Here is a 21952-nt window from a genome sequence, read left to right as displayed (position 1 = left end):
GGACTGCAAGCTACCTTGGCAAAGGAAAGAGTGTGGGATGGGAGGGCAAATACTGAGGTCCATGATTACCTGCAGGTTTTAGGAGGAGGTGCTGGAAGACAAGTATGAAGGGTTGATTGCCGGGTGCCTGGAAAGTATGTGCAGTAGGAACACGGGTGGGACGCCCGAATGATGAAGCAGAAGCTCCAGCATAAAAGAGCAGAGCTCGGCATCACTGTGTTACGGGCAGCAAAGCCTATCTGTCCAACATGTAACCCTGGAGCTCTGCAATCAAGCAGATAATGCGGCTCCTGGCTGTTCTTCTGTGTCACTAAGGTGGCCATCATAGAGGACAGTCCGGTTGTCCTCTGTCCTCTACTGATATGGACATCCAAAGCCTTTATGTCCTCTATTTTTCTCTTGAAGAAAAATAAAGAACATAAAGACACTGGGTTTTGTACCAATAGAGGACAGAGTAGCAGAAAACCAGAATGTCCTCTATGATGGCCACCCTACCTGTCACCCACCCAAGGGGCTGCTGCAAACATGAATGAACGTAAAGCCACATGCCACGGGTCTGCATTTTGCAGAAGGGGAATCAAGGCAAGCAAAGGCCCAGGGCTTTGCCTGAAGACATGCGAGTGGCTTGGGTCAGAGCTGTGAGTAGAGCCCACACTGCTTTACCCCAAGGGAATATCAGGCTGCATTTCTTCATGCAGAGTTCCCTGACCCAAGCAAGTAGCTAAAAGTGCCTGGGATCACCCCATGGGTGAAAGGCAGCCGTAGGCCAACTCACCTGTCGCCGGGGATGTTGCATCATTTTGTGGAGCAGAAAAAAGCAAGCAAGGAGAGGGCAGTACCTGCACCCCGAGTGACCACCTCCTCCCACGAGCGCTTCCGCAGCAGGCCGTGGGCACGCTTGGAGAGGAGGGGGCAGGAGGGAGCAAGAGCCTTAGGACCTGTATGGCACAAGGAGCCAGGAGGCTGGGAATGAGCTGGAGTCTCATTAAATCCAGCCTAAGTTCAGGAGATAGTCTTCCAATGGGGTAGGAGTGCAGTGAGTCCAGCAGGCTTAGTCCATTTTGCCCTTAGTGGCGCTCAGCAGGGAAGCTGAGGACGGAAAGGACTGCAGACTCCCTTTCCCCTGGCAATGATGCTTCCAGTAACAGGTCAGCGCCCGCTGGCAGGTGAACAGAGGACGATGCACCTCTTCACAGCATTGCATTCACATGAATGTTTTTAAAGGGAGGGAAACAGCCAGCAAACCCCACCGCCAACCTCAGTTCCTTCTGGGCTGAAGATTTATATTCCACGCTCCTGCCTGGAGGGAACTTGGGCCCATCCAGATTTCTAAACTTGTCTAGATGAACTGAAGTAACCCCGTTCCAGCCAATGCTTCCCAGCAGCCTGGTTAATGGTGTTGCAATGTGAGGAGGACCCACCAGGCCCACGGACATCAGGGAGCAAGGACAGCTCGGTGTTACACCCCACCAGGATAACCCACGAGTCAGATGTGAATCCAGCGCCAGTGAGTGGGCCTTGAGCAGCAAAAGAGGGAGGTGGAAACATTGTGGGGTCGCTCAGGCTTTGGGTTATGCAGGTTGTGGTGCAGAAATGAGCAACCGTTAGCAGGGCTGGGGCGCGTGGCTTAGGAGAGGCTGAAGGAACGGGGCTCATTTAGGCCACAGAAGAGAAGGGGGGGTAATAGCAGCCTTCAGCGCCCTGCAGGGGGGTCCAACCAGGAGGGAGCTGGGCTGTGCTCAGTGGCGGATGGCAGGACAAGGAGCAATGGGCTCCAGGTGCAGCAAGGGAGGATTAGGTTGGATATTAGGAAGAACTTTCTTACTAGGAGGGTGGTGAAGCACTGGAACAGGTTACCTGGAGAGGTGGTGGAGTCTCCATCCTTGGAGGTTTTTAAGACCCGGCTCAACAAAGCCTTGGGTGGGATGATCTAGATGGGGCTGGCCCTGCTTTGAGCAGGGGGTTGGACTAGATGTGACCTCCTGAGGTCCCTTCCAGCCCTCATTTTCTATGATTTTAAAAGAACCCACTGCAGGTTAAAGGTGACATCAGCGAGTCAGCCTAAAATAACGGAGTATCCAGGTGCCATAGGAGGGGTTAAGATACACAAAGAAACAAATGCTAATGGCACGTCTACCAGCTGGATTCATGTGTGAATGGAAATGTTTTACAGGAGCTGTTATCTAACAGCCTCTATAGGGATCTAAACTGCATCCTTGCACCCAAGCACATGGTAAAAGGACTGAACTTTGAGGATGGCCATGTTCTGCTCTGCCTGTGTCACAGGCAGGCTGTGGAGTTAGGGTTTCTGCTTTGAAAAAGCCCATTTCCTTGGACATCTGGCGCCATCTATGGCCTGATGCTCTGCAGTCCCCGTTTGGCTCATTCATTCTGCAAAAGCTTGGCTTGGGCCCATACTCCAGACACCCTCCAGCACATCTCCCTGAGTCCTCTGGGGTTTGCCCTTACCTCTTCGTTCCCCAAAGGAGCTTGCTCAGAGCAGGCAATGCCAACCAGGGGCGAGTGCCTGTTCCCCCGATAGAGGATGGTGGGCACCCAGTCCTGCAGAGCAACACAGACCACGTGCGGTGCATTTCTGTCATGAAGCTTTTATTTATTACTATCACAAAGGTCCGGGTTTTTGAAGGGGTTTGCTTTCTGCTTCGCTCTTGAATTCACGTCAGGAGCTAGAAGACAAGGTGGGAATGTTGCATGCAAGCCAGATTAGAAAGGGAGCTACCAGGAGATGCACAGAAAGGGCTTCCTCTTCACTAACATAGCTGTTCCCCAAAGCTGTTGTTACTTAGCCCCAGGCTCAGGGCAGGGAAACCTAAATCGGAGAGCTCCCCCCATACCCGGTGTTGAGTCTCCGTTCTTTAGGAGCAGAAGCAGCGAGAGAGAAAGGGGATTTTTAGGATGTCCATTTCTGGTCTGATCTGTTGCCTTCTGAAAGCACCAGCAATGCTCCAAAGGTGCATAACGAGGTCCTCAAAAACTCCCTATTCCTTTTGCAAAGATAATCTCTTAAAGGGTGAAATTCTCCCCGTGGTGGACAGCTCAAGCACAGTGTATGCACCTCTTTAAATGCACATGAAGACCCCAAGGTCCAGATCCTCAAAAGCACTTAGGCACTGAAATCTCTGGGAAATGGGCACTTAAATCCCCTTGAGGATCTGAGGCAAAGTGCTTTTCACTCATCCTCGCTGCACCCAGACTGGGGATCTCCTTCAGGATCCCGAGGTGATATATAATTAAAGTAATAAACCAGTCTATTTGCTCAGTTTAGCTACTCTCTTGCACGTGCAAAACATCTCAGCAGCCCCCTTGCTCCCCACCCACTTCACCCATGACATCCTTGCTAGAGGAGGAAAGCCCAGCCGTGGAGCAGGGTTGCAGCAAGTCACTCAAGCAGCCAAGGTAAAAGGATACACGTTAAGAACAATCCAACACGTGGAAATGAAATCCCTCATCACTCAAATGTGCTTGAACTGTGGGATCGTGACTGTGAACAATTAGTTTTTTAGTAGGGGAGAGCAGGGAGGATAAGAGGGAGGATAGCCCCAGGTATGGGACAAATGCCTCTGCTATACAAAACAGACAGGATTCATTCCCTGCCCTGCTAGCAGCTAGTCGCTGTATTTTTCAGCCAAAGGCACTTCCCTAAGGGTGCCTCCAATGCTTGCCTACCCAGGATCTCTCTAACAGCCGTCGTCTTACAGGCCTTGTCCCCCCCCGGCCTCCTTTAGCTGCCTCTCTGCTCTGCTGGCTGAAGAAACAGTGCTTTACCATGCAGTGCAATGCATAGTTGCCTCCAAAGTGACACTGGCTCCTTTCCCAGGGGGGACAGGACACCAGTTGCATAGGCTGGCAGGACTAGGCAGGACAGCTGACAGCTAGCAGCTGTTTGAGAGGCAATAGGGCACGTCAGGCATGTCAACTAGGTTTGCAAAGGGGGCTAGTGATTTTGGGTGCCCAATCTTAAAGAGACCTGATTCCCAAGAGATGCTAAGCACTCTCAGAAGAAACCAGACCTCTTTAAAGGGTTATAAGATGAGGTCCTAAAACTTGGGGCACCCTGAGTCCCTGGAGCAGGCTCTTCAGAGGTATTTAGAAGCCTACAGATACGTAGCGTGTTTCCAATGTGCCCAAGGTGCCTACTAGTGTGAAGTCGCAAGGTATTCGTTTCCATCCAAGTGACGTGCCGATGGGGACAGTTTGCATCTATCTAGACTTCCTCCAAAGTATTCAAGGGTGACACCATGGCCAATATAGGACCAAATTCCTGTCCAATGTAAATGCATGCAGCCCCACTGATTTCCAAGGGCTCTTACCTCTTTACATCGATAGAGAATTGAGAGCTTACTCTGTCCTGCTTCTCCACATGCCATCAAGGCCTGCACATGAAAGCCAACATCCCTTGGCCTGAAGTGACAGGGACACATCTCAAGTACCTGCTCCTGGCAGCAAAGCTGGATGGGACTGTGAGCACTCCATCCCATTCAAGAGGCAGGGAAGAGCAATGCTACAACTTCTTTCTGAGGCCATCAGCAACCAAATCAGCATTTGGGATCTGGCTGCCAATGAGGGAAGAGCTGTGCAGGGCTGCTTTTGTGTTACAGATCACTACAATTAAATGAACAGTCAAGAGAAAATACCTCACTTCTCTCTCTCCATTTTGTACCCTGGAGGCTTACTATTACTGGCCAAGAGATCTGCCAATCTTATTTCCTCCAGATCACACACCCTGTCTCTTCCAGAGGAAACCATGCAGCCCAGACACGCTCCAGAGTGATGGGGAAAGGGGACACAAAATGGCAACAGTTATCACACAAACAGAGAAATAAAAAGAAAGGAAAGGAAAGTACAGATACCGAATTTTAATCTGTGCAACACTGACAGTGACAAACAACACAGAGTGCCAAGAAGCAATGCAAGTCATCAGAGCCTGGACATGCACCTTTGACTATAACGCTTTTGTTATGATTCGTTTTTAATGTCACGGCTGCCACAATCGTCTTTCATTATTTCAGAAACATCTCTGGAAATTGAGTGCAGAGAACATCACAAAAAGAAACCAATCGGTTGTTGTTGTTTTTTAATAACGACCAGATTAAAAAATAATAATAATTAGTCAAATAAACGGAATATTCCAAACCCAGAAGCAAGACCTCTCCGTTACCCGGAGTCCCACGTACTTGGTTTTCTGGAGGCTCTGCAACATCTATTCCCTGGTCATCAGGAACAGCAATGAAATACTTGGTGCTCTTACAGCATTTCGCATAGGTAGATCTCAAAATGCTTTCCCGGGGTGGGCAGGTATCCTCAAACCCACTTTAAAAATGGGGAAAGTGAGGCACACAGAAGTTAAGGCCAACATTTTCTAACCCAAGATGCTTTCTGCCTCATTTTTAGAAGTGTGGAGAGGTCTGAAGCACCAGCTGTTCTTGCCTGGACTTGAGGGTCCTCCCTGCTTCTGCAAGGGAAGCTGAAGGCGTCTCAAAGCCAGGCTCCCAAATCGCTGGCCACGCTGGGATATTGCGGCCTAAACAACTTGCTCAGAGTTAAGTCAAGTCAAAAGCTGGGAGTGGGACGAGCACACAGGCATCCTGAGTCTGGTCCAGAGCCTAGAGCCTCATGGACACGCTGCCTCGCAGAGAAAGGGAAACCACACCATACTGCAGAGCCACGAAAGAGCACGACACATCTGGTTCCAGCAACGGGCTTCTCTGTCCAAGAAGAAAAACTTACATTGCTACAAAACCTAACATCAAGACAGGCTCTTTAGTCATCAAGAAAAGCTTTCTAGTCAGGCAAGAGTTGTTTTTTTTGTGTGTTTTTTTTAATGTGCAAATATATAAAAGAAGGGATGGGTGTGGGGGGGGACGGCAAATCTGGGTTCATGGACTACAATGTCCAGAAGGTGGAAAAGCGGCTGCTGCAAATGCAGGCCAACAAAAATCAACTGCCAAGCAAAAGTGGTCTTCAGCAGAGGTCAGGCAGGGCCGCAATGGAGACAACGGGTGATTTCTAAAGGTAGTGGGATCGACTGGGATTATCCCAGGAGTCTCTGCGTTTTAGGGTTTCTCTGTCGGTTGAAGCCCTTCTAAGCCCAAAGCCAACCCTTCTTTCCTCATCCACCTGGGCTCACTCTTCCTGCCAAACACATTTTTTTCCTACCTCGTCTCATGGGACAGAGAGGTGAAGGGCTCTACTGTGTCTTTGCTACTAGCGCCGTCCCGTAGGCTTCATATGCAGCTCCCAGGAAGCAGGCTAAAGAGAGCCGCGGCATCACACAAAGCTTGTGGTCTCTCTGAGAAGGGGGATGACTCCCTTTTCATCTGCTGTCTTGCTGATACAAGACTCCTTGCTTCCTTGAGTAGGCTGGACTCTCCGCAGCTCCCCCAGCCAGCGACACCTATTGAAAACCGAGGCAGCCTTCCCCAACTCAGCCAATTTTTGCTGAGGGACAGGTCATTTTGAATGGCTCACGCAGTGTCCCTTTGGGGATAACAGCTCCTCCCTGTGATCAACTGGCAGATGCAAACCCTCTGCCAGACTTAAAAGCCTTTCCGAGGAAAGTGTCGGAGCAACGGATGTTCCCCCTGCCAGCAGAGGGCTGCAAATTCTGCACAGTTCGTCATTCATCATTAGAGAAACTTGCAGAAGCGACACGTTCATTTTAAACACCCGCTGGCACCTGCAAGCAACTGGAGAGTAAGGGAGAGGAGAGGCACAGCAGAGTTTCCAAGAGTATAGCATTTGGGCCCTAAAAGAAGGAAAGGAATTGAGTTTTCCATGAAATCAGTGGGGTCTTATGTAAAACCCAGGCCCTGCCGGCTTTGACAGGAGGGAGATACGCCCCTACAGAGCACGCGGCCGTGGAGCCCAACCCCGTCCCTCCCTTTTGTTCTCCGAGGCAATGGGTCCAAGTGCAGTCAGGAGAAAACTGAGGTCTCTCAGAGGCCATCAGATCCCTTGTGTCATTGCAGTGGCTCTACATGATTCAAACGATGGCCCTGCTCCAGTTGAAGGGAATGGCACAAGTGATACGAGCTAGTCTGGCCTAGGACAGACCAGCATAACTTCACTGCACTCAGTGGAACTTGTTACAGCAGTGGAGGACTGGCCCACTGACTTCAATGGGAGGAGGCCTGGATTTTATGAGTGTCAAACTTGTCCCACCCGTGAAAATGGAGCTGTTTCTTGGTGGGTTTTCATAAGGGCACCTGAGTCTCTTCCAGGGCTGTCCAAGTCAGCAAGTCTCCCCTTATAAAACTATTACAGTAACGCTGCAGAAGCCTGCGTCGGAGCCTTAGCCTTTCAGTGCAGGTGCTCATTTCCAAGAAGGAGCATGGAGGCTTCAAAACACGGTGTCCCCGGGTCCCTGCAATGCAATGTGGAAGTACTGCCCTCTTCAGTGACAAAGACCGGGCCGGCAGCACCAGCAGAGGAGCTATCAGGACCGGGAATCACTGAAGAGCCAGAAATATTGTCAGCAACGGCAGACGTCATATCAGTCCTGATGCAGGGATGCAAGTCTCCTGGAAGGGCACTTCAGCACATTGAAGCATGTGCGGAAGTGGTTTTCTGAACAGGGTTGGAGATGACCACAGGACCCCACGCGACTAGGCAGCAAGCTCTGTGACAACCAGAGACACTGCCGTTCCTGCCATATCTTCAAGCACAGGTGAACATCCTGAGGGATTACAATCACTCACTGCAAGGTCTCAGGCCTTCCCCTGTGAATGCTGCCTTTCAGGGGAAACAGAAATATCCAGTCTGCAGTTCTCAACCCCCTCCTCCCCTCCAACACATTTTTTTCTCTTGCTCTGCCAATGCAAATGCCATCCAAAGCCCACTGCTCTTTCTGTGCTAAGAGGCATGAAATCATATCCATCAAGGTCTTGGAAAAAAAGAAAGCTGGCAGTACTGTTTGGAAGCGAGTAAGCCAGATATGCATTTGGGTCAAGCTCCCGTGGTACCACTTAAAAAGAACAAAATAGATCATGCAACTTCCAACCACTTTGTGCTTTATATTACTAGCAAGAGAGATGCACGGAAGGGGATGACTTTTCAGGACAGCCCAAACAGGACAGTCTTATTCCTGCCATAGCTACAAACAGAGTACAGTCGCAGAACAAGAGCGAGCGCCTTACCAGCTAAGCTGGGGAGAGGGGAATAAGCAGTCACCCCAGGTAGACAGTTACTCTGCTTGAGGATTCGGGCTTTTATGAGAAGCTAAGGGTAGCTGGGTACCGAAAGGATTTGGGTGCCTAACTCTATTAGGTTCACTAGAAAATCCCAGTGAAGGTGCTCAAAGTGAAATACAGGTTTCATCCTGACTCAGGTCTCCTCTGTTGTGTAAGGTCTATGCATGGGCGGTTGGACTTCTGGCCACCTCCGGTTACTGCAATTATCGTTGTCTCATGGCTGAGCACAGCCCATGGCTCAGGACCGCTGGCTCGAGGTTGGATGCACAGCAGGTGTAATGCGGAGCAATTTATGCCAATGGCAGAGCTGACCTGTTAGCTCTACGCATTGCTCCGGGGAGTTGGACAGTAAGGAGGCGCAGGTTCAGGAGAAATACAGGAAAAGCTCGGTAAAAGAAGACATTGGTGCTATTCGGGGAGGAGAGATCCAGTCCCGTGCGCTCAGATGCCTGCAGGGACGGGATTCTGTCCTGCTGGAACAGAAATCAGGCTGAGCTCTTCAAAAGATACAAACCCTCCTGACTCAGACTGGAGTATGAAGCACGATCTCAAGAGTTTCCTCATCTAATTGTGTGCTAGAAATGAGAGGAAACAGGCTGCATGATTTTTGAAGCCTTCCTGGTTTCCAAGGCTTGTGACAGGGCAGAGGGCCTGCCATGTACCCTCCTGTAATCAGAGTAACGCTGCACAGCAGCACCAGCCAGCAGAGACTCCGAAGCGGTTTCCATCACAAAAAATGAAAACACTGCACTGTAAGACGTGGCTGACTGAGCATGAATGCAAAGCACTGGAAGAAAGTCATTGTTTTCCCAGTGACAGGTTCACGCTAATGTGAATGTGACCTTGTGGCCGCCTCCTGGAAGGAATCGGACCTGGTTGGATTGAGGGTTGCTGAGTTACCCCCGGTGCAGCCTAGAGGGGATAACAGACTTACTGCCGGTGGCTGCTGACGAACCTGTCATTGTTAGTCTTCACAAGTCAAATTGCTGATGTTTCTGGAGCCTGAATTAATGTGCAAAATCTATGCGCACGCACAGATGGTCACGGCTGTCTCTTCTGAATATTTGCACCCATGGGGAAAGCCACACTTGCTCACTAGCATGCAGACATTGCCGAAGCAAGGCCATACGGACTGGCTGCTGCCTGACCAAGCATGGCTTGCTGTGGTTACCCCACGAGGTTACGGTTGGAGGGGAAAGGGAAGCAGTGCCTGGCACAGTGGCTAGGGTTTACCAAGGCACAGTCCTATCTATTAATCATTTTTTGGTTCTGAAAAGCAGCCACTGCCCGTTGCACAGGTTTCCATTAGTGGCACATGGCGCTGCACTGGAAAACGTAGGAGCAGGTTACATCACATCTTTCCTCCTTGCTGGACAGGAAACCAGATAAGCAGCCCAACAGGTGTCATTGCAGCCTATGGAAGTTTTGGGTGACATTTCAGTAGTGTTGGGTTTGTAGCAGGGATGGCCACAGGCCATAAAATCTAAGCATCCCAGAAGTCAATTGGCACATGGATCTTGCACACACAATTTTCTATTTAGGGAGGTGCAGCCAGGATGAGGCCAAGAGATCTGGCCTGATAAGCCCTGGGAAATGGGAAAGGCTGGAAGGCAATCACTAGCACACCTGCTCACCCTCCTCCACAAATTCAGGTGGCAGCTGATGTCCACTAAGCTGCAGACCTCAGCTAGAGAGCACAAGAGGGACCTGCACAATCGTGCATGGCCAAGGATGTTGGGAAAGGCCCCTGGGATTCATGGTGCATCATCCCAGACACAGGCAGCACAAGGAGTTTCCTGCTGCACTGTGGAGCCACCTCCGGTCGTATCTCTGCGCTTAGGGCTGCTTTCCAGACTCGGGAATCTGGACAGAGTCTGCACGTGCTATTGCGCTCCTGGTCTACTCTTCCATTCTGCCAAGGGAGGAGAAAGAAGGAGCAGCCCCACAAGGGGCTGGATCTGATTTTTCTGATTTCCTGTCGGTTTGGCTTTTTTTTAGCAGAGGCCCATCTTTGTGACACTATAAGGTAGCAGTAGGAATAGACGTGACCTCCTGGGAAAGGCTTCTCGACTCCCCTCTCCACGTGCTGCCCGGAAAGCAAACCTCGCTGTACTTTCCAAAACTGAAAAATGAGAGCAAACGTCTAGGAAACAACAGTCATCCTTCCGCCCTGCGCTCCCTTCCAAAGCACGGCTCTGGCGTAGCTCTGCACTGTGTCAAGGGGTGGTGTTTTTGCCTTAAACAGCTACGAGCTATAGTCTGCTTAGACAGCTCTCCTGAGCTCCAGGGCCCCGCTGGTTCTTTTCAGAAACTATGAAAGCAGCTAACCAGACAGTCGCCCAGCCGTCTCTGTCCCCAGGCTCCAAATCTCCTTGGTCATTACAAAAGAGTTAATGTGGTTCCAAGTGTTTAACCCCCTTCCCCGACCCAGAAAGATGGACACACAACATTCCCAGTGTATTCAGAAAGAGGAGTTGTTTTAAAGCTAAGACAATCTTGGCCCCATTAATACTTTTCATGCAGAAAAAGTCTGGATACTGTATATATTTCATCAGTCTGCTTTACATCAAAGGCAAGATGGCAACATGAAATGCGAAAGGGAAACAGAAAATGCAGATCGTCGACAGAAAGATGGAACTCAATTCTGGTCTTGAGATCCGTCTCAGGGGAATGAGCTGAGCTTATCAAGAGGATGGAGCAGAAAGGGCAGGAAATGGGGAATGAAGAAAAGGAGCTACGTGATCCCCCCGGAAACATCAGCCAGCTGGCAAAGCACAGCAGACGTGGTGGGGGGGAGGGCGGAAAAGATTTTTGGCTTCATTGCTATTGCAGGCTCCCCTTCCCCTGCAGTAATGTGTAGGTGTGTAAACCTCGCAACAAATATCGCCTAGGTGTTTGACATACACGAGACTACACGCAGCAACATCCACAACAAATAAATAAAGATATCGCTCATGTAGATAAGTCTATAAAAAAGCCTCACTTTTTTCCACCAAAAACAAAACAAAAAAAGAAAAGAAAACCCAAGCCCCACAATACTGTATCACAAAAGAAATAATATTATCCCAAGCGACGCAGGCTGGGCCGTTGCTGAAACTGCGGATGATGTAGAACGATCGTTTCCAAATGCCTTTTATCCGCCGCCTTCCCCCCGCCCCGATGCAGTGAAAGCCCACTCCAACCGTGAGCGCTCGGCGGGCTTGCAGGGGCCGCGAATTCCCAGGCATCAGCAGTACCTTTTGGCTCCTCCTTCAAGTCTGTGGTTTTCTACCAAAGAAATGTCCAATCTCGTGTCGTTTTCGGTCCGTTCAAAACAAAAAAGAAATGAAAGGAAAGCGAAGTGTGCGGGGAGGGGGGGTGTTCCCCACGCAGCGGCCCACCATTCCTCCCCCCCACCCTGATTCTCCACAATTTGCTGCTTTTTTGTTGTTTTTTTTTTCTCTTTTTTTTTTCCTTTTTCTTTTTTTGGGTTTTTTTTTTTGAAAAAGCGGAAGTTGGCAAATGGGAACGGCTGATTCAGAGCGCAGGGTGGGTGGGGGTGGCCTCACACTTCAAGCACATCCTTTGTTCGCATAACAGAAAGGAAGGCCGTAGAGGGACAGGCGAGCTTCTTTACTGAGGTGGTCTGATGGCACAGAGAGAGTCTTCCCCCAGACATCTGAAAAAGAGACGGGGTGGGGTGGGGAAGGAGAGGCACAAGTCAAACCACGCTTCAGTCAAAGACACCAGAGGCAGGGTGACATTTTGGAGTGCAAGAGGTGGTGCGGCCAACTCATACAATTGTGTCCGGGGTGTTGCCACGTGGGGGGCTGTTCTTAAGGCACTAGCTCCTGGAGTCAGGGGATGACAGGAGGTCAGCTTTCATTGGGAAGGAAAAAAAAGGCAAGTTTCTAGCCTTTATGACTGCAAGAACAAGTTTGGAAACATGACACTGGACAGGCCCCAAACCCACAGCTGTTATGGTCTTAATTGAAAATCTCGTGTTTTTTAAGCCCATCTCACCTCAGTCTATCGAAATTTCACAATCAGGAACTTGATCCAAAATTGTGAAATCCTTAAAAAAAAAAAAAAAGGCCAGGTAGCACCAGAGCAAGGTGAAAACACAAAGGGCACGAGGGGAAGTAGCGCATGGAAATGTATTATATATATATAGGGTTGACTTATAAATCAGACTAATACAGTAATTAAATAAGAATCCATATGAATGATCATTGGTAATTTCTAAGAACGTGCTGGCACTGCTTGGTAGTAGCCCCTGAAAGCTGTGCTTTGCTCAAGAGCACCTTCTCTAACCACTGCATTTTGCAAGCTGCCTCCAGGGCTTTGCTAAATGTGATCGCTGCAGATACAGCGTGATCCATACCGCAGCACCTGCCAGCTTTAAAGCCTTTACAACGAGGCAAGCTTTACTGTATCAGTGCTTACAACAACCCTGGAGGATGCCTGGAAATCCAAAGGCTGTTTGTCACTGTCCCCCAAGCACACAGAGAGGGATCCACACCATGTCAGCTGGTACCAGTGATGAAACGCCTAAGGGGGAGTTTGGAACAAAATCCAGCTAAATCTGAGTCTAGCTACCGATGTCAGCTCCTCTCCTGTACCCTGGGGAAAGATGTCTCCCTCCCTCCCTTCCCACCACCAACTTCTCCAGGTTGGCATCTTCCTGAAGCCTCCTTGCATCTCTGCAGCACAAGGCTTTGAGAGCCAATTTGCCATATGCAGGCACCCAGGGCCAGCCCTGCTTTCCACACTCATTCCCTCCTGAGAGCCCAGCCTTTTCCTACACTTGTTCTCCACTAGAGCCTGCTAGATACCACCTTAAAAGCAGCTAAGTGCATACAGGAGGGGAGGGCTCAGAGGAAACCATGAGCTCCAGGGAATGCAGTATCTCCAGCCCTGCCCACTCATCAATACTGGCACCCTCATTACCACACCACTGCCCCATCTAGCAGAAACACAAACATGGAAGCAAGCTGCAAAGCCTAGAGCAGCTCAGTGAAGTGATGCAAAGCCACACACTGAAGCCTCCTGGGATGTTGCTCATCCTGCCTCAATGTGGGGAGTGAAGCACTGAAAACCCAAGGGTAGAGACAAAGGTGCCCTGGGACGTCACCTGGCAGGCTTGTTTCCTCCAGTGCACTTCCCAGGATCCAGCCCAGCCTATCTGGAGTGTCTCAGTGCATGGGCAGAGCACCACAAAGCAAAAGAGGCTTTGTAGCGCATCAGCTGCCCCGTGGGACCTGCCCATGTGCACACTGCTACCCTGTGGTGAGCAGTCATTTAGCCCTCTTCCATTGAGGAGTGGATTAGCCAGAGCTGATCCTGCCCATGGGCTGGGGGAGGTCCAGCTCCCTAAGGTCTCTTCCATCCATCCGACTGTGACCGCCTACAAATTCATTAGGGGGACGCAGCAAGGGATCGGAGATGCTCTGTTCACCAGGGCGCCTCTTGGGGTAACAAGGAACAATGGTCACAGACTGACAGAGAGCAGATTTAGGCTATATATCAGGAAAAACTTCTTCACGGTGAGGGTGGCCAAAATTTGGAATGGGCTTCCAAGGGAGGTGGTGCACTCCCCTACCTTGGGGGTCTTTAAGAGAAGGCTGGATCAGCATCTGGCTGGGGTCATCTGACCCCAGCGCTCTTTCCTGCCTAGGCAAGGGGTCAGACTCAATGATCTGTTGAGATCTCTTCCCACCCTAGCATCTATGAATCTACTTCCCCTGAGTGTGTTACCCTACCAGTCCTGCCTACGACAAACACTGGTCCCCAGCCCCAGCGCCTTGCTCAACTTACCGCAGTTTGGGACTCCAGGACTATACGAGTCCGTCATAGAGAGATAGCGCCTGTACGATGGAGGGGTCAGCTTTGGAGCCCTCCTGGAACTCCTGCAGCGTGAGCTTCCCGTCGGCGTTCTGCAAGGCAAAGGCAGCGAGAGCTGCAGAGGGCTGATGGCAAAGGGCTTTTATTCGTTCAGTTGAAACTTCTGCCTGTTAACGGAGGCAGAGTCCTTCCCAGGATCAAGCCCTCGATTGGCCTGGGGAGAGCAACACACTCGAGCAACCTCACCTCTCAGCCCCCCGCCCTGCTCAGGAACCCACAGGGAAGCCAGAAGCTGGAAGAACATTTCAGGCAAATGCCCCCACCCCAGGATGTGGTCTAGGTGGGGGCTGCCATTGAGACAAGCACCAGAGGCAACAGAGGGGGTGCTGAGAAGCCCTGAGCAAGCTGGAGGAAGTCCACCAGCCCCAGAGAAGCACCGGGCGGGCGGTGGAAAGTTCGCTGTTAAAGGAGACAGCTATACGGCCGGGTGTTTCATGCTCTTGGCGACACACAGGTACTCCCTGTGACTCACCTTGTCCATCATGGCGAAAATCCGATCCACCCTCTTCTCAGGGGTGTTTTCCTCTTCCGGGAGCTCCACTGTATTTCCCTGTGGGGATACGAGAGAGTGCCAGTCAAACATATCTCCTGCTTGGGCATGCCCTGCCTCTTTTGTGCTGGGGGATCTCTGCATCTTGCTGTCTTTTCCCTGTCCCTTCTGGCACTGGTGACCAGGACCATCTCTGAAGGGCACTGTCAGCTAGAGCAGCTTTGTGCTCCTCTGTCTGCACTGCAGAAAGCCAGCTCCCCTCCCCACAGGCAGCATTTGGTCACCCTCAGTGCATGCCCCAGCTACATCACCCCCTTAGCAAAGACCTACACTCGGATGCCAGTCCCAACCTGGAGCAACAGACTGAGGCACCAGAAGCCCAGGCTGCAGCAGCCTGGGAAAGTGGATAAGGAACACTGCTCTCCCCACAGTGGGATGTGCAACCAAAGTGGTCTGATGGGGGCTGCTTGGTCTCCCTGGAAGCATTGGCTCTGAAGTCATGTCTGCATCATGGTCACAGGGGTGGGGTGCTGGTCAAGGGCTCCCCTGCTCTCCCTCACCATATTCATGAAGCCAGGGCTGCAAACTCCTTCTGAGGCTGCCCACTGCACTTGCTAACGTGCCGTCCACCTTCCCCTGCCCAACTGCTTACCACCATCTGATAAATAGCATCTACGATGTCCAGCATCTCATTCCTCGTGATGTACCCGTCGTTGTCCAAGTCATACAGTTTAAATGCCCCTGAAACGAAGAGCAAGGCAGAGGGGCTTAGGAAGCTCCACGCACCCATGCAGGGGCACAACCCTGCTGACAGGGCACTGATTGACTGGGGGAGGTGGCAAGCAGCTGAAGTGCTCTTTGCCTCCAGAGGGGATGAGACCCAAGCTGCAGCACGCTTGGCAGTCAGGCAATGGCCTGTGTGTGAGATGAATACATAACCTCCAGCTGGCTAAAGCCTACATCAACCCTGTTGGTGCTAAGTCACCCCCAGATGCCAGTCTCAGCAAGGAGGCCAAGACCTGACTGGCTTCTGGGAACTCAATTTGCCCCTGGGAGCTGATGTGTATTTGCAAGGGGGACCCCTGCCCTGCTGCTGCCCAGGCTGCTCCCATGCCAAAGGTAATGAGGCCTCTTCCACAGGGCAGTCGATCCACCACACACCTCGGGCACTTCAGTGCACGTGCACTAAGTGGCACACAGCTCTGTGCTCTGGAAACATGCCTTGACAGCCCGCTACGTGTCCCCGCTCTTTGATTCCAGCTAGCACACCGCAAGCCTGGGCACTAAGAACAGGCCTGTCCCAGGGCAAGCACAAGACCTGAGCGAGACATGTCTCTGCAGTGCTCCCCTAGGCAAGCAGACAGCTTGCAGGGTCTGCGCGCTTTGGACTGTGCTCTCGATTTTAGCCCTGGCCAGCCTTCACAGACAGGGTGTCCGGCTCCCGGTTTCAGATGGGACTAAGCACTTACACCGCAGCTTCTCATCCAGTGTCCCTCGGGAAGTGACCGACAGGGCTTGGATGAACTCCGAAAACTCGATCCTGCCATCCTGAGAAAGGAAAGGGCCCTGTGAGATCCCGCAGCAGAGGCTCATGCATGGGGGAAGAGGCTGAGATGCAGGCAGGCCAGCTCAGTGTAGATGCTGGGCTGCTGATTCGTACGATGTGAGCAGAATTTTGTTGCCACCTGTGCTAGCAACTGAGATCTTGCCTTGTCGCCCAAAGTGACCCCCCAAGAGTCAGGGGTCAAGTTACTCCTAGAACTAAGGGAGTTAGCAAGGGGTAGGAGAGAGGGCAGGAAGTTGACCAGCGGCTAGGCACCAAAATGCACTGGCAGCCACCTGCAATCTGGACTGCTGGAGCCACGGCCTCATCCTGCGCTTCCCTTCACTGTTGTGCATCCAGACCAGTGGCCAACCCAGGGAAGATGGGCTGCACCCACCCCCAGCCAACGAGGAAGGAAACATAAGGGCAAGTCTGCAGAGCTCCCGCACTATGCCGGGGAGTGCAAAGTGCAGCACGCCTGCTCTGCATGTGCTGCCTCCTGAGACAGAGGTGGAGCGCTGGGCACGTGCCCACGAGTTCTCCTGAGGGCAGCATGCGTGGAGTGGGCATGGTTTGTCTCAGCGAGAGGGCGAGGCAGTTGGGAAAAGCCTGAGGGGCCTCTGGCCAGCATGGCTATGTAAACTCAAATAAGGCTGGTTGCCTATGGAAAAAGGCACATGAGACGTGGAAGTGAAACACCTTCTCTCCCTCACGGAGTTATATGCAGAATGAAGACATATGGGAAACCACTGCCCCACATCTGCATGCAGCATAGGTCTGGGAGAGGCTGGCACTGACTGGCACCAGCAGGGCAGGCAGACCCCAGGATTATTTCCTCTGCAGCTTTGCAAAACCATTGGTGCCCAAGTCTGACAATATGCGGGCATAAAGAGGAGCCGGCACCCCCCAATATCCTCCTTTGGGAAAGAGAAGAGAGCTTTAAGTGCCAGCAAGGAGGAAAGGGTTAAAGGCATGGGAGATGATTAACATTTATCTCTGTGGCAGCTCAGCTGTAAGGAGCATAATCTGGCTTGTGATGGCCATGTAAAACCTGCAGCGGCCTATAATCCCAACCACGGATCACGCCAGGGGCTCTCGGGGAGATGGGATGCTTGGCCTGGAGGGCTTGTGTCAGCTGTGCAAAATGCCTTGTAGCACCTCTCTCGCTTTACCCTTTATCCCCTTCCAGCAGGATGATGATCAAGTAAAATAAGCATAGGGCCTCGCCGCAAAAGCTCCTCCGCTCTCATTTCACACCCCAAGAAGCCAACGTTGGGGCTTGGGCGCCATGAGAAAGGAGCGGTGAGCGGGCGGCTCTGCGCAATAAACTCCATGGGGTGTCCCACACCATGAGGCTGGCAGCGCGGGGCTCAGCTCCCGGCAGACCCCACTTACTTTGTTTTCATCAAAAACGTTAAAAACAAAGGTGGCAAATTTGGTTGGGTCGCCAAAGGGGAAGAACTGCTTGTAGATCTTCTGGAACCCAGCAGCATCCAGCTGGCCGCTGGGGCAGTCCTTGATGAAGCCCTTGTACCTGGGAAAGAAAGAAAGAAAGAAAGAAAGGAGGGAGTTGCCTATAGATGAGCAACACATCACGCAAGCCCTTCACACCTCTAACTCAGCTGAGGCTATTGTGGCCACTTTAGCTAACCAGTGCACTAATCCTGAGCTGAACTTTCTCTTGCAGTGGGAGTCTGTGCAGAGAGCAAAAGGGACCTGATGGCTAATTTCCTCCCCGTGACTCTCTTTCCTATTGCAATATTTCTAGGATGTCTCTGACTGAGACCGTGTCTGCACATACCTGGATGACGAGGAGGCTTTGGTGCCCCTGCCAAGATAGCTGTGTGGTTGGGGCAGCTCCATGGTAGGCTCTATGCCACCGCGGCATGAAGTGCCGCCTGAGAAGGCCGCCGTCCCTGACTGGAGCATGGCAGCCTGCTCCACCTCTTGTTGGAAACCTGAGCATGGCAATACCTGCTTTCTCTTCTCAAGTCCTTCCCGATCCAAGGCTGACAAGTGCTAAGCGTTAGGAAGCGACCCTGAAAAGTGCTCTCATGGCCCTGTGCTTGCTCATGCCAGCACCTGTTTGCAAGCTCTCTCGTGCACCAGCTGCTGCACAAGATGGTGCCAAGATCAAAGGCACAAGGTAATGGGATGCCCTCGTCCTGGGGGGCAGGAATGGCCAATGAATACAGCACCGAACTGGGACTCAGAAGACCAGGTTTTGCTCTTTTCTCAGGCAGACTTGGACAGGTGATCCTCAGGGTCCTTACCTGTCAGATCTACAAATGAGAAACACCACCTACAAGCCAGGCTTTCATTCTTTTATAATAATAATGATGATGATGATAACAGAAATGAATCTAGCCCAACAATCAAATCTTCCATGTGGAAAAACAGTATTTTCATTGGCCCTTTGAGCCAGGGGACAGCCCAGGCCCAGGAACTGGCACAGCATGAGGGCTAGCCCTAGCTCTGATCCCGCCTGTCTGTAGGAACTGCCCAGAGATGTTAATGCCTGCAAAGTGTTTTGTAGATGAAAAGTGCTGAAAACATTAATAATGAAGTGCTCGCACAGAAGAGACCACAGGCATTAGAGTAACACTGCAGCTGATGTGTAACTTCTAAGTCACTGCAGTGAACGGCGCGGCACCTTATCAGAGGATTGCATTATGCAATCACTTATCTGCTCAGATTAGGCCCTGAAACACCTATAGCCCCATATGTGCTGTTGCGCTATGTGCTCATTTAAAAGCACTTATCATGCAAGTCTCAGAGCAACAGTCTAACATAATAGCACCACATAAACATAAACAGGAGAAAGTCTGCCTTTGGTCTGTGCATGGGGCCTCGCTGACTTGAACAGCAGCTCTGTGCAGGGAATGCAAACAAGGCCATTTATAGCTCCATCTGCAACACTGCAGCTCCATCCCAGCTCAGTCGAGGAGGCCTTTGTATATACAGTCCTGGGTAATTTGCTGTAGGCTGTGTTTTTCATCCATGGATCTGAAAAACCTTTGCCAAGAAGGTTGGTATTATTACTCCCATTTTAAAGGTGGGGAAACTGAGACACAGGGCAGTGGAGGGAGGGACCCAGAGTGTCACAGTGAGACGCTGCCATGGTACAGGACTAGAGCTCGGGTCCACTGACTTGACAGCAGCATCTTCAGCTGTAAGACCATCGGGACAAATAATTTAATCCATCTAGGAGGCAGTGGAGGGAGCAACTCTTCCACCTTGTAATGGGAGGTGGGGGCTGATGCAGGGGTCACGGGCTGAGGTATAGCAGAAGCAATGGCACTCGGCCAGGTGAATCATGGTAGCAAATACTCGAATAGCACGTGAGCAATCTGTAGGCTGGGCCCGGGTCATGGGAAGAGTTTGTCAGACAACTACCAAGAACACACCAAAAAAGGCAAAGGCCCTTCCTAGCCTAGGCTGGCAGGGTTATAATGCCCCGGTTTCTGCAGCAAAGGGGAGGGATGTGGCTTGCATCACTTCAGGCCCCCTTTGACTCCCAACCTGGGTCAGTGGGATACAGGAGGCACCTCTGGAGCAGCAGTGAGACCCCTTCCCTGCTAGGAACACCCCAGTGCAGCAAAAGCGGGGCCTGCATCCGAGTTGCCTGTGGAAGGAGAGCAGGGCTCAGTGCATCAGGGCAGTGGCTTTGCTCTGCTCCGGCTCCAACGAACGAGGGCACCAGCATGAACGAGACTTCCCAACACCACTGACAGCAACAGTCCAACTCCTCTGACCTCAGTGGGGCCAGGACCTATCTCTAGGTGTTTTGTGTGCTGCTAGTTAGTCGTCTTGCTGTGTCCCCCACCAGTAAAGCATGACGAGAACAAGCAAGGAGGCAGGAGAGGAACAGGCAGAACCGGCCTCTGCCATGCCCCTCTCCTGATGCCCACACAGACTGCTGGCCACAGCAACAGATACGGCCCCCGAGCCACTCGGGAAGCAGCCACTAGCCACCCGAGAGCCACACGCACCTCCCTTCCACAGCTGCAGAGGAGTTGACTTGTTGCTGGGCTGGGAATTAGCACACCAAGGCCTTCCCGCTGCCAGCTCTGTCCAGATGGAGACAAGCCACCGCAGCGATCAATCTTGCACCTTCATCCAGGAGGGTGCAGGGGGGACAGGGGATGGAAATATTTATGAATTCCCAATGGCTGCTTGGCCAGCTCACCGAGTCAGGCTGCACTGCAGCCGGTGCTGGAATAATATTTACAGGAAAGGGAAGCACCGATTGATGTAGGAGCGCGCTGTTACCTTCTGCGTCACTCCACAAGCTCCGGGCACAGTGGCCCGAGTAACCTCCTCTCCCCTCTCCAAGCCTGCCTAAGCCACAGGTGCTTGGAGGGAGCAGAAGGACGTTACAGGATATCAAATGAGTTTGTTTAAACATTTTTCCTGCCTTGGGACAGCAGAAACAGGACGTCCGATCCTGACGGAGCCAGGTCGGAAGGTAGCTTGTCTTCCTTGTATATCCTCACTAGTTCCTTTCTAACTAGGGTCCCAGTCCTGTACAGCATCATTGTGGCCAACCTCCTGTTGATCAGCGCAGGCTGCCCGTAGGAGTGCTCAGGGAGGGCTATTTTGAATGCTGTGGGGCTTGAAAGTTCAGCTCCAGCTTCTGGAGGGTTTATCCTGCTTGAGGAAGGATGGCCAGACAGCCAGAGACAAATTAAGAAGTAGAGCATAGTGAAATGCAACAGCTGGGTGTACATAAAATGTTTTCTCTGAGGCAGAACAGGATCTGGGTCACTGGACCTATACCGCTGGCAGCCAAGGGTGATTCTCCTTTAGCTCAGGGGGGAGAAGCCTGGGTTTTTAGAGTAGCAGCATCAAGCTCCTGTCCCTGTAATTGCAGTAAATGATCATCAGCATGCAGCATCATGTCTTAGGTATGCCTGGGCATGTTACAATGCACACCCGCTGCAGGGAATCCCATTGGAGACTGTCCAAGTGTACAGAGGCTCTTGTGACTTGGATGCCAAGACATCCCTAGAGCAGGGGCGGGCAATTATTTTGGGCTGAGGGCCACTTACTGAGTTTTGGCAAGCCATCGAGGACCGCATGACAGGCAGCCAGGGGCAGATAAATATTCATTTTCTACATTTTTTAGGGTCCCTGCGGGCTGGATAGAATGGCTTGGCAGGCTGCATCCAACCCATGGGCTGCATTTTGCTCACCCCTGCCCCAGGGCCAGCAAGCCCCTTAAACAGTCCTGGGGAAAACGCTGTTTGCCTTCGTTAGAGGTCGTAACGCCGCAGACTAGATGAGGTTTCAGGGAGGCCAGACACCAGGGTGACGGGCCTGGTACAAAAAGCCAGGAGCAGGAGCAGTGGGGAGAGGAGGGATCCAGGCACACGTGTGTCCTGCACGCACGTGCGTCCCCTTACCAGACCCGAGGCGGAGGCGGACACAGCAGCAACGGGGGCAGCAGCAGCAGCTGATCCCCCTAAGGTAAGTGGGCAGAGGGACCGGATGCAGCTGAGCCGGTAGGGAGCCGCGGCGCGCGAACAGAGCACGCAAACACTCTGTAAGAGCGCACCGGTGGGCGAGCAGGAAGGGCCAGGAGGGAGACTCCTGCTAGGGCAGGGCAAAGGCGGAAGAAGAAGGTGGAGGAAGAAATTGGTGGCTATTTCCTTTCGCTGCAGGGCCACGCACCCAAGGGAGAAGCACCCCGGGAGGTGCCCTCCACTGCAGAGTGGCAGACGGTCACCTCCAGATCCAGGGCTGCCCATAACACAGCAGCACCAGCTGCTCCGGGCCGGCTGGAGAACAGGTACGAGGCCCTGGCGACACTGGAGGAGGAGGAGG

General features: G+C 52.0%; 2 protein-coding genes across 3 annotated transcripts in view; both read right to left on the bottom strand.

Moving 5' to 3' along the window:
- The window catches only part of HMCN2 (hemicentin 2), a 121404-nt gene extending 116183 nt beyond the window's left edge, over positions 1–5221 (bottom strand). Inside the window, exons 1-3 of the mRNA XM_019510296.1 lie at positions 5180–5221; positions 2470–2562; positions 840–897 (exon numbers count right to left, since the gene is read on the bottom strand). Coding sequence (XP_019365841.1) covers positions 840–897; positions 2470–2562; positions 5180–5221 — 193 coding nt within the window. The remainder of the gene's footprint in view (positions 1–839; positions 898–2469; positions 2563–5179) is intronic.
- Positions 5222–11648: 6427 nt separating this feature from the next.
- The window catches only part of NCS1 (neuronal calcium sensor 1), an 81896-nt gene continuing 71592 nt past the window's right edge, over positions 11649–21952 (bottom strand). For both annotated transcript variants that reach the window (XM_019510670.1, XM_019510671.1), the window contains 6 exons: positions 17522–17660; positions 16053–16131; positions 15236–15324; positions 14566–14643; positions 14007–14125; positions 11649–11868 (listed from right to left, as the gene is read on the bottom strand). In XM_019510670.1, the coding sequence (XP_019366215.1) occupies positions 14027–14125; positions 14566–14643; positions 15236–15324; positions 16053–16131; positions 17522–17660 (484 nt within the window). In that variant the 3' untranslated portion in view covers positions 11649–11868; positions 14007–14026. The remainder of the gene's footprint in view (positions 11869–14006; positions 14126–14565; positions 14644–15235; positions 15325–16052; positions 16132–17521; positions 17661–21952) is intronic.

This window comes from Gavialis gangeticus, unplaced genomic scaffold (assembly GCF_001723915.1).
Source record: "Gavialis gangeticus isolate Ggan-Ray unplaced genomic scaffold, GavGan_comp1, whole genome shotgun sequence".
NCBI lineage: Eukaryota > Metazoa > Chordata > Crocodylia > Gavialidae > Gavialis > Gavialis gangeticus.
This window is presented reverse-complemented; position numbering and strand designations above follow the sequence as displayed.